The following is a 12,844-nucleotide window of genomic DNA, read 5'->3' as shown; positions in this document are numbered from 1 at the left end:
GAGCGAGATTGGTCAGAAAGAACGAGGCATGGGAATTGTTTTTCGAAATAGAAGGGTGTGCATGGCATGCAGCACTGTAATATTCGGAAAACGTGACCGCTGCTGTCTAATGTAGGAATTGGTGAGCTTTTCTGGGAGGTGTAAAAAAAGAAGTCTGAACCTGTTTACTGGCCCTTAAAAGGGAACATGCAAGCGAATGGCCAGCAGCCCGAGTGGTGTTGACTGGCGGCGAGATTTGTAAATGCAGCACACGTGCACAAAATCATATGCGAGGAGCACATCCAGCTTTGTCTGCTATTTATCCGCCCCTGCAATAGAAAAGAGGTTCCGTATTTTCGCAATACGATTTACGTAGCCACCACTCTCCCTACACTAGTCTGATATTCAATGATTTGATTTATATGTGAGGTTTAACGTCCCAAAACCACCATATAATTATAAGAGACGCTGTAGTGGAGGGCTCTATAAATTAGTCTGATATTCAACAAGCAAAAAAAAAAGATGTGGTTTGATCTATTGCTACAGTCTTTTGCCAGCTTTCATTGGGCACAGTGCTTGTTCGTTGAAGTGACGTATGCAGAAGCTCCTTAAATCAGATATACTAGTGATCTTAATTGAACATGTTGTTTTATGAAAAGCATTCTTTTACAAGAACATATGGACACAGTAGAATAATGCATGTGTAGAAGAACACAGGAAGGTAAATTTGGAGGAGGAAACACACTGACTATAGACAGTTTAGTTTACTGGGCTTAGCAGGATAGCGGGCTTACGAGAATAGCGGGATGGAAGTGCACATGCACAGTAACGTACGTGGCCCAAACCACTCACTGTACGCATGCTATTTTTTCGATTTAACGTTACTGTAGGCGAGTTTACATAGTGTATGTAAAGCATGGCGGCAGTTTTGGATGGTCGCTTTGAAATGATTTTGGCATACTTGTTGAAAAATTCACTTTGTTTGCAGCAATTGACTGTTTAAAATGGCTTCTCTTACCCTCAGTTAGCTTTGATGACCAAGTATTAGGGATAAGTTAGCGTAGTTTTTGAGATAGCTTCCCATTTCCAACATCTCTAGGCCTAATTAAAAGATCGATGCAAACCAAGCGGCAACATAAATATTTTCACGTTTGGTATGTGGTTCATGATTATTTACCTTAATTATTACTAAAGAAGACTTGTAACATTGCTTCGCATAGTGACACAGGCAAGTATTTTCGCTTTCTATTTTAATGTTCTTTAACTTATTCACCCTCTGCTAGGTGGCGCCACCATCTCAACTGGAGCACATAAACACTAATCCGCTAAACTGTAAGGCGCCGTTCGCAACGAACGTTTGTGGCACAGTATTGCTATTTTCTTAATCCCCACTATCACGCTAATGGTAAACTATAACTGTCTTATATTTCTGAGGCAGAGGATATATGGGGCAAGGACTTGCCGTAAGAGCTACGAACAATATAGAGCTGGTGTGTTCACGCATATCAGTGCTGTAGTAAATGAAAAAAAAAAAAAACAGCCAGTGGGAGGGAAGCAGGACAAAGAGTTTCTGCCCACAGTCATTTTTTCATGGTATAGCTCACAGCATCTGGCCACATTTAACAGACAAGGCAAGTGACGTTCAATGCACCAAGCACACCAAGCATTTTTTGCGACTATAAAATATCTGCGTATTAAACCAGACACAGGCGAAGTTTCAATCAGTTGCTCTACAATGCGAAAATGAAAAGCAGGGAAGGCCAGCATTCACTAGTGCACGGCAAGCACTTGGATCAAAAAATAGCAGACAACACGGATTTATACGCATGCAACGCATTTACAAATATCTCCAGCAGTTAGTGCTCCGCCGACTGCCGGCCCCACACTAGCATGTTTGCTCTATGAATACCCAGTACTGTACATTTTAGAGTGAACTGTACAGAATTGCCATTTAATTTCAACCAATTATCGAAACATTTGCACTGAATGTCAAGATCCATTATTAAGAACCATAGTCTTTCTTGGGGTACTTCACCGCAAAAATTTTTGCCTGTCTGTCTGTCAGTACATTTGTCTGTTTGCCCCCCCCCCCCCCCGTAACGATACCCCAGACGGTTAACACCATCCGCAGCGCCCACCAATATTGCTCAAGTTTCAGCATTTATACTTGTGCGATTATGAATTAAAAAGCAATTATTGCGCATATCTGAGGCACCATAACAACACGTCGATATTTTGTATGTGTGTCTTTATACTAGAGAAGGCATACATAAGTAATTCTAAGGACCGTAGCGTTTATCACGCTGCGCTGACAATGAAATGTGATGCTCAAAAAGGCAAGTGTTTCCAACGCTTTGCTAAGACGACACAGTGGTGTCACCTGCCCGTCGCTTTGCGTTCTACCCTTTATCACCTCCAATACAGGCGTGCACGCCTTCCTTCGTTTTCAAAGTAACTGCCAGATAGCGCTTGTGTGCAACGTGCCTCGATGCGCTCGTTCGCCTTCACTGCATAGATCGAGCCTCTCTAACGCAGTGCCTCCAGAATGCAATTCACCAATTTTCTAGCACAGAAAATAAATAAACGTTTTGTTCACACTCTGCAGACACAAGACTAGTATCGTCTTTCGACGACATTTGCAGTGAAACTTGCAGATACTGGGCCAATTTTTTTTTTTACCTTTTGCTTAACATGCAACGCACAATGCTATATGTAGAAAAAGGAGCCGTAACATACTTTCCATGAAGCTATTTTCATGTTTCACTGCATAAAGCAATGTTAAAGTGCTGTTTGCAATGCAAGCATTTAAGCTACTAGCACAAAACTTGTTTTACACACTATGAATGTGTTCTATCAACAGCAAAAGTTTGCGGGACGCGAAATGTTCAATCAAGTTTTTTGTCTGGGAATGTAATTTCGATATAAATGTTCTATACTGCACTTGGTATTCCGACCTGTACAGTCACCAGCTTAATTACAAGCGTTAAGCCCCATTGCAGCAGAAATTCGCATTTTTTGTGGATCCAACGTCCCGCAAACTTTTGCTGTTGATAGTACATAACCTTAACAGATTATAAACTCCTTGTAAAGAAGTTTTGGCTGCAATATTTATAGAACTTGTTCCAGGTCCTTAAAAGGAGGTGGTTTCACATATTTTACGCTCATAAGCACAGACTGAAAGAAGTTTTGCAGAAGAATTTAAGGCTTTCAAAGTTACTAAAAGCAGAATGTAGCATCTTCCGTCTTTTTGAGGGCACTCTCAAAAGCACAACATATTCCCAACTGCTCAGACAAAAGCTTTTTGGTATTCAAGAGACGTACACAGTAGCATTAAAGACTGAAAAATGCAAATAGTGCACCAATTGTTTAAATCAGAGTCGCTCAAACTTGGTTCTGTGGAAACCAAGGTCTTCCTAAAAGCATTTCAAGGTTCCATGAAAGGCAATAGTTATAGCGCGAGAACAGAATGACGATAAAGAGACAAAAAGGACACGGTGTCTTCGTCCTGTTCTCACGCTATAACTATCGTCATGTCATACCAACTAGCCCAAACTGCCACACTTCTAAGTTTCATGAAAGGGATGAACAAATGCAACCCACTTCCACTTAACCTCCATTAACATCAAATTTATTGATTTAGACAAGAAATTGCCAGTGACAGGTTCCAAATCAACAGCGATCACCTTTATAATTGAAAATAAGATGAAAATGTGGCAGCACTAATACTTCGGTTTTGCAGAATCATCAGCAACATCAATCCTCCCCCTTCACTTACCTTATGGTAAAAGCCCACCAGTGTAAGAAAGGACGCTAATCATTCCATGACCCTCTAGGAATGCTGTTCGGGTTCCCAAAGGCCAGGAGGTTTGAGAACCCCTACTTTAAACTGATGGCATTTATACAAAAACTTAGTATGACAGCATTTTCGAGCCAAAAGGCAAAATATTTTATTGTAGTACACTCAAACCTCAATATAACGAACATAGATTTAAAAACTTATTTATTATAACAAAGTTAATGAAGAACAGTCTTGTAATAGATAGTGTTATAAATGTAGGTTTATAACGAATATTTTAATATAACAAAGTTACTTCCATTGCAGATGTCACTTTGTTATAATGAGGTTTGAGTGTACAAGTTTAATATGGGTGCGAACACATGAGAATATATATGAACATGCCTTGAAATTTGTACATTTGCTACTGTTTGTTATGAACGCAAAATTTGAATTCCTGTATTGTTTCAGCAAAAATTAATTTTGTTGCAGATGTGACTGTTATAATTAGGTTTGAGTGTACAAGTTTAATGTGGGTGCAAACACATGTAAATTTATATGAACATGCCTTAGAATGTATACATTTCCCACTGTTTGTTGCAATAGCAAAATAAAGTTCCTGTATTGTTTTAGACAGCTTTGTTACACTAAACAGAAATGCAGTTCACCATTTACCTACATTCATTTTATTTTGTAGTGGAGCTGCAAAAACTTGTTCTTTCAGGCAACTGCAATTGATGAACACATACAAGGTACCAACAAATTATGAAACATGCTGTTTCACACTCCCGATGTACAAATCTCACCTGGTACATTTTGACTTTCTGTCCAATGAAGGCATCCCAGATGGTAACAGTGCCTTCGTAGTCACTGGAAGCCAGCATACCCTTATGATATGAACTCCAACTGATGCAACTGGGAGTAACCAACATAAGGAAGGTGCATGTAACAAAAGTCATACCAGAACAAAAAAATTATTCCAATAATTGTAAAGAAGTGATATGAACAGTTTCATATTTACTGTGTACTGATATACATATTCCCATACTTTTGTCCCACCATTACACTAAGGTGCCCTCATTTTCTGCATTCTTTTTACAAAGTTGCACTCTGCACTAAGTTGCATGCAGTAAAATGAAGTCAGCTAGCTTTAGAGTAATTCTGCCAACTATTGTATGTACATTATTAGAAGCTTGATTTCTCTTCCTACCGAGTTTTTACAGCTTGGGAGTTTATTAGTGGCTGTGGAACATGCTCTCTCGTAAGAGTACATCTACAGCATGAAGTACGAGCAGGCATTTCCAAACTTTCTACCTCACTATGTCACATTTCTACGTTTAAATATTCACACTGTAACACAAAGCCATCACCCTCGTCTTTTTTGCCACCTATACAGTCGAACACTGAAATATCGAACCAACATATACAGAATTTTCGGGTATATCGAACTCATAACTTATCCCCTTGAAATTCCTTTGTAAAAGTAAAGAAATTAACAGGTTTATATCGAACAGTATTTTTACCAGCCTTCGGATATATCAAACGCCGCGTGAGTTGGAAGGTGCACTTTGGCACTCACAGTGCCTGGCGACCTCTGCGCAGCACCATGCCTCCGCCAAAACCCAAAACACTCGAAAAAAGTAAGAGCGAGAGGGCTCGGTTGCATAATCTTTAACTTTCCGAACGGCCCTTTTTTTCTTTTCTTTGTTTCTTTTTGCTTTCTCTGTGTACCCATCAACTCAGAGAGCAGGAATGAAGAAGCCGACATCCCCCTCTTTTCGCCCTTTACTTTTTTTTTGCTGTTTTGCGAGTTTTGACCAGCCAACCACAGCTGGCTCTTTTTGCTGTTGTCCTCGCAGGTGGCCATCGCCTTGCGAGCGCTGTTGCTTTTGTTGTCGTGTCCCCTACGTACCACCGCATGCGCAGCATTTCTCCTTTGCGTGCGTGGTGTACAAAGCCGCTGCGGGCTCCTTGAATTGTCGACTTCTCGTATAGCTATGGCCAGCTTCAATAAGCGCAAGACCCTTGACTTTGCGACGAAGTTGAAAGCTATTCAGCATGTTGGGGCAGGCAAGAAATGTTCGACCGTCGCGGACGTCTGTGGGATACCACGGAGCACTCTTAGTGCCTTGTTAAAGAACAAAGCAGATATCAAGGCAAAGATATCAAGCGAACGTCGGGAGCCTGTCATGTGCGCGCTCCTGCCCATGGGACAGTAGAAAAGGCACCCTATGCCTGGTTTTTAAAGTGCACATGAAGAACATTCCGATGAATGGCCTGATGCTGATGGCCAAGGCCTGATCTTTTTCCGCTGCACTCGATGAAACAACTTCGCCGACAACACTGGGTGCCTTCACCGATTTAAGCAGCGCTACAACATCATTGGAAAAGCCATTTCTGGAGAAAGCGAGGTTGTCAACAGCCAGGACATCCAGCACTAGATGACGAAGGAGTGGCTGGAAATCTCCATGAAGTTTTCTACCCCGGAGATCTTCAACACCTGGCGAGATGTGAAGGCAGAAACAGTGGTCAACTGCTTCTGCAAGGTAGACTTCGAGACGGCGGAACTTGCAAAAACCAGTGAAGACAACGACGACGAGCACATAGACGACACATTTCGCGAGTTGTCGTCCCAATTCCCGCCAGCAGTCCCACACGAATTGTCTGCGGACAATTTCGTTGAAGCGGACTGCAATGTCCAGGCCGTTGCGAGCCTCGCTGACGAGGACATAGCAGCTGCTGTCACAGGGACCCAGGTTGCCCAGGCCGGCAGCTCATGTGACGAGGAGGATCGTCCGGACTAGGCGCTGGCTACACGCACGTACTCCGCCGCTGAAGTGGCGGCAGCGTTCAGTGTCATTCGCCATTGTATCAGCCACATGGAGTGAACCGGACATTCACACCTGGACAGCCTTGATAAGATCCAGACTAGCGTCTTCAACTTCATTTTAAAAACGAAGAAGCAGGCTGATATGTGATTTTTTTTCCCGCATATAGATTATCCTGTTGCAGCCTGTGTGCGAAATTAGTTGTCAGTGCCTATTGTAGGTGCTGGTTCACTACAGATAAGCTCTCGGGGCCTGTATTTTCTATATCAAATTTTTCACATATCAAGCTAATTCGCAATCCCCTTTAAGTTCAATATATACGGCCGTGTTTGATTGTATTAGTTTGCAAGACTTTTTTTCTTTTGTCGTCTCTCGCTGCCTATTCCACCTTCTTTTCCAGTGACAACAGTGCTCAGTTTGTCGGTGTTTTCTACAGGACAGCCTGTGCCCATTATCCTAGCTATTTCATCTGTTCCTCCTTTATCTGCTACTCTCCTTGCGTTGGATGGTTGAGAGTTCCAGCAAGTGCATAAATGGAACATCTTTTTTCCACATCGCCATTTGATTGCACTGAAGTGGCTAGTGGAGCAGGCCCTTAAAAAGGCCCTGCAATGCTTTTTGTCTACATTTCGCAGTGCTGGAGTTCGTGCAATGCCAAATAATAGAGATAAACACACAAAAAATTATTGAAATTGGTGCATGGCAATGAAAGTCATTAGCCTCCAAACTTGAAGCAGATCACCACGAGAAAAAATGTCCCCTTTCGCATTTCACTCTCCCATTGATGTCAAAGGCCACTTCCAATTGTCGCGCACCTCATACACAAACGTACTGAAACTCTCCTTGTCGTGGCCATTGCGCAGCGCTCCTCGAGTTGTTTTGCGATTGTTTTCACATTTTCATATTTAAAAACGTAAATCCTTTGGTATCTGAGAAAGTATAAAGAGTCCTTTTACAATTTTTAGTGCACAAAAGTGTGGCCTATCTGGGATTGTATAAACAGTACGCACGACTTGTCGCATCGAACCTATCAAACGCACAGCCCATGTCGTCACACCCACGTGGTGAAGCGTTACTTCGGATCCCAAAAACAGCGCCTGTATGTCGCTCTAGTTAAAAACAGTGTGGCTTCTTCATAGAAATAAATTTATAAAAGCTTTGTTTTTGGTGTTGTCACTCGTGCAACGATATCGGTGCATTCCACAGTTGAAGAGAAAGTGATAAAAACAAATAGCTTAATTTGCATCACAGGGCCCCTTTAAACTGTTAATAAGAGTGATGGTTGCTCTTCCTTCACCTAATACGAGCCAGATCGACAGCTGGTCCGAGGGAAGGGTAACATTAACTACACAATTATTTAACCTCGAAATGACACCTGAATTGTGGAGGCTTGCACGTACTGTGAACCCTGGTATTTCTTTCAACATAATGTCGATTTGATTATGTGGGGTTCAATGTCCCAAAACCACCACATGATTATGAGAGATGCCGTAGTGGAGGGCTCCAGAAATTTCTACTACCTGGGGTTCTTTAACGTCGAGAGTTTAATGTCGAGAGTTTGATTTCTTCGCAAGATAGGAATGTCCGAAAAACAAGAAGTACCCAGCAGTCATAATTCTCGTCATCAGCAAGTTCAGCCTAACTAAAAATATAAAAAGCTACATTTGTTTTACAATACACAAGCAAAAACACACAACAGCAGCGTACCATCTCCCCCCCCCCCCCCCGCAAAAAAAAACAGCACTGAAAGGGTTAAACTAAGTACAGAAATTTAACAACTACCCATCTGTAGCACAAAGCCACAAAGTAATCTTTGTGGCTTTATGCTACAGATGGGTGGTTGTCAATTTATATTTCTTGACCCTTCCGCAACATTGGGGGTTTCTGCAGAACAATTTAAAATAAGGTTAAGCTAATTCAAACTGTGACACTTACCTTATCTTTGAATTGCACATCATCTCATTGACCGGGTAGTGAATGTCCACAATGTCTTGTATAACTGTGCCATATTCAAAGACCTGACAAAGGTGCACAATAAGAAATTCTAGACACAGTTTCACATTCACAACTGCAAAAACTTTGAAACAAAATTAAGACCTTTATCTTCTTGGTGACCCCAGCTATGGCAAAAAACTCATTGTCCTTGTCAAATTCTATGCTGCAAGAAAAGTAATAGTATGTAAACAAATAATAAAAAGAGAAAGGTAATAAAGCTCCGAGATGCAGATCGTGATGTTGCAAGACAAGTACAACACTAACCTGGACACAATGCTGGTGCCATTGAGCAGATCAGTGGCATAGTTGAGTGTTGCCAATGGGCGCATACTGCTGTACCTTGTGAACTTTGAAAGATTTTCTGTGAATTCCTTTAAGCCATCTGCAATGACACAGATACAAAATTCCGAGAATGTTTTAATGCATTCAAAATACACTTTTTAAAAAAACTTTGTCATAAACATAAGTGTGTAGTACACAGACACTAATGGGAAATTCAACTGGCAGATCCGGAGCAGCTGCCGAAATACTGGAACGAGCGCTCAGATTGCACCAAGCCAGTTCTTTGAGTGGAACACATAAACGCCTCGTGTGAGGCCCACATACGTCACTTACCGAAAACGAGTTTCTTTTCAGCTCTCTACGTTTCAATGAAAACTGTTTCGCCACTGCAAAGCACGCATTTCGGCCCCGCATTCATGAAAAGCAGGGGAACAGCTTTCCGATTTTAGGTATGTAAACAAGCGCACAGGGTTACTGGACCACCTTAAAAAACGCTGAAAACAACCAAGCTGCCCAACTGTACCGGAAATGACGGCAATGCATTCTAAGAGTTTCAGCGAAACCCGTCTCTGCAAGACGGAGCACGCAGAATGCTTCATCATAGAGTGAGTTGCTCCAAACCTACCAGTGGAAAATGCAAACCTCTTTCAAATCTACCAGCGGAACGCGGATTCTGAGCCGCGGAGCAAGAAAGTATGCTCCCGCTCGACAAGTGGAATTTGCCATAAGCGTATTAAACCTTTTATGACAAAAATGAGCTGGGCTTGTCCCTCCACTTTTAATTAAAACAGCCAAGAATGAGTGCAGCTCGCCAATGGTACTTTATCTTTTCTCACAATGCCATGGATAAGCTGGCTTTGCCTCAGTGCTTTTTGGTGCTTTGGTAAGGCAGGATTGAGCTTAACTTGTGACAGAGGAATTGAAACATGTAGGTAAGAGGAGAGCACAGTAAAAAAATTCTACCATTTCTAGTCAGAATTTAGGATTACGGCTTGGAATAATATGGGTTAACAAGAAGAAGAGGTGGTAAGACAAGCAGAATGAAAAACTCTGACTCAGCAGCCAACAAATAACATCAACAAGGTACATTCTTAATAAAGCAGCATCTTTAAAGCATCACCACTTAACATATCTGGTGTAGTACAGTATCATAATCAGTTTCATTGCCTTAATGCACCACTTTACATCTGAATAAACTAAATTCATGCTTCTATCTATATATCCCGTTTCATAAACATAGAAAACAATGGCTTCCTTTCAAATGTCCTGGTTTCACTGCAAACTTCCAAATATTTAACAATATCAGCGCCACTACATACAACCAATTCTACTGCTGAAATACATGTGCATTAACAATATTCACGAAACAAAATGCTAACAGGGACGATAATAAGAACTGTTTATACACTGGTAATGGAAGAAACACAACCTCGCAAAAGAATTGATGTACCCACAACAGCTCTTTAGGATTCCACCTTACACACTTCAATCAACAAATGCTAGTATTAGTACACAAAATACCATGTTAATCATTCAAAATTTTAAAAAATGAAATAGTACAGGATATGAAGAGTTCCAAAAAATGGTCTGTTCACTGGTTGGATGCACCACTACAATAACAAGCTACAACTAGGTACCTATTCCCTTGTACTTAACAAGAAAGCTAGTCATGTAAGGAAGAGACAAGGCAGACAAAGCAGTCATCAATATACCTATACTGTATGTGAGATAAAGACCAACCGGCAGAAATGCCATGGAAGCCCTTCATTCGTGCTGTGAGGTAGCAGTCTTCCAAATCATCAAAGTGTAGATGAACACGTTTCCGACGGGAGGCCAAAGTGGTCTGCACCCATTGGGGCTTGCTCCCCTGATCATAAATAAAGCAATAGTCTCACACACATGGATGCAATTCAAAGCAACAAAGTGAATTTATCATTCATTGAAGCTGCTACATGCAGAAACCAGAATAAAGAAAGTGCATTATAACACATTGGATAAGGAGCACCACACATTCGTGTTTATCTTTGTCTTAGTGCACACTTTTTTGTGCGATGCGTGTGTAGTTTACAAATAATTTGTGCTTACATGTAGAGAAAATGGAGCAGCAAGCTAGACACAGCAGAGGCTTAGAAGCAATACAGTGTTTTAGGTCACAGTGACTCATTCAGCAACTCTGCTTCCACAAATTCAGGTGGCTTCTGGAAAGTTGCCTGATTACATTCGCTCAAAGGCCCTCACCTAGGGCACCAAGCATTGCCACAAAATGGTAGCATATGTGCCATCACAACTTCTCATATCTGTTTTTATTACCTACCATCTGATGTGCTCCATTTTTCAGTACACTTTTGTCATTTTTGTAAATACAACCTATTTTTCATCAAACTTAATACACCACTGACTATACAACAGCACAAACCTAGCTTCACTAACTGTATGACAAATTTTTCAAAAGTTAAAAAGACTGCAATCTCTGTCTCCATACTGAAATAGTCAAATCAAAACAAGAATAAAATATTAAATTGAGTAAGTTGATCAAATAATGCTATTGTATGATTTTAAGGTTCAGAATTAAAAAAAAAGGCACTTACATGCTTGCTGCCATTGAACCCGTCCTGCATAATGCTTGCATTTGCTGAGCTTGCGCTATCACCACCAGCTAAACAAGATGTGGGATCAACAAGCCAACAATTGTCTGGAGACTTGGAATTTTCCTGAAAGACAGAAATTTCATCGTACCATAAGACATTAGGAACTATCAATAATTATGGATAGACAACAGAGATATAGTGGAACAGAAAAACTATCATCCTGTGCTTGTGGCAAACTTGAAGCTACAAAATCTGAAATCACAACCAGTTCTGGGGTTTACACAGAATTTGAACCACAAGGAATATTACATACACACTCTAGTTCATTTCTAGTTCACTCTAGTTCAAGACAAGGTGATGTGCTACTGATCTCTTGCCCCACATCTAGAGCACTTTGTCTTACTATCCTTCATCTAAAACAAATAACACAAGATAACACTGTCCATAACGATTAAATTTGGCATTGCAGAGAAGACATCCTACAGTGCACCTACAATAGTGCATTCCACAGGCCACATGAACATGTAATCAATTTTACATGCATTGAACATCAAGGAGACACTAAAATGAAACAAGACAGATAAGCTATTGACTCTGAACTTTCTTATAATTAGTTTTACCATTTTAGAATAATTACTAGAAGGTCAAAGCTCACTTATTGTATCAATATCAGCTAGCATCAATATCAACATTACAGTCCACAAAGTGAGTAGTAATTAACAAAAGGTTGATGGTTAATGATGACAAATTTATTTACACCAGGAAAATGAAGAAAAAGCATTGCACTAAGAAGCATATAATGTCATCAAATTATGCCCCCCACCCAGCAATAAAACTAAAAAGAATACCACGTTAAATGCCCAGCAAAGCTGGCTAATAACAAAAGCCACCTAAAAGATGAGAAGCAATATTTAGACTTTTCCTGAAGCCAGCTGAATTTGCAAAAACAATTGTTGAATGACTGGATGTGATCTAAAAAACACTGTATTGCTCCTAAATCTAAGAAACCATGTATTAGCAATCATGAGCATGTTCAGCATTCAATGTCTAATGTGCACATGTGTTGAAGTGATGACATCCTTAGGTATCTGATGATGTCAAACACTTTTACTGTCGGTTGTTGTATCTACCATTCCCCATCTTCATTTGTTCCTGATTTCCTAGGTAGGCAACCCAATCTTCTTCATGCCATATCCCTCGAGCATAAGCAAGTTTTAATTCTTGGTGATATTAATAGTAATTTACTGGACATAAATAATGGCACTACAACAGCCTATACTGACTGTACAGCTGGTTTTGGATTTGAATCATCAATTACTTCTCCTATTAGGTATTCTACACATGGCATCTATACGCTTCTTGATCATCCTTTAACTAACATCTTACCGTCTCCACCC

General features: G+C 40.7%; 1 protein-coding gene across 3 annotated transcripts in view; it reads right to left on the bottom strand.

The window, feature by feature from the left end:
* LOC119161265 (E3 ubiquitin-protein ligase COP1) overlaps positions 1 to 12,844 on the bottom strand; it is a 57,981-nt gene that overhangs the window by 26,605 nt on the left and 18,532 nt on the right. For all 3 annotated transcript variants that reach the window (XM_075879628.1, XM_037413647.2, XM_037413648.2), the window contains exons 8-13: positions 11,448 to 11,570; positions 10,600 to 10,726; positions 8,842 to 8,959; positions 8,680 to 8,740; positions 8,518 to 8,600; positions 4,561 to 4,669 (exon numbers count right to left, since the gene is read on the bottom strand). In XM_075879628.1, coding sequence (XP_075735743.1) covers positions 4,561 to 4,669; positions 8,518 to 8,600; positions 8,680 to 8,740; positions 8,842 to 8,959; positions 10,600 to 10,726; positions 11,448 to 11,570 — 621 coding nt within the window. The remainder of the gene's footprint in view (positions 1 to 4,560; positions 4,670 to 8,517; positions 8,601 to 8,679; positions 8,741 to 8,841; positions 8,960 to 10,599; positions 10,727 to 11,447; positions 11,571 to 12,844) is intronic.

This window comes from Rhipicephalus microplus, chromosome X (assembly GCF_043290135.1).
Source record: "Rhipicephalus microplus isolate Deutch F79 chromosome X, USDA_Rmic, whole genome shotgun sequence".
Taxonomy (NCBI): Eukaryota; Metazoa; Arthropoda; class Arachnida; order Ixodida; family Ixodidae; genus Rhipicephalus; species Rhipicephalus microplus.
This window is presented reverse-complemented; position numbering and strand designations above follow the sequence as displayed.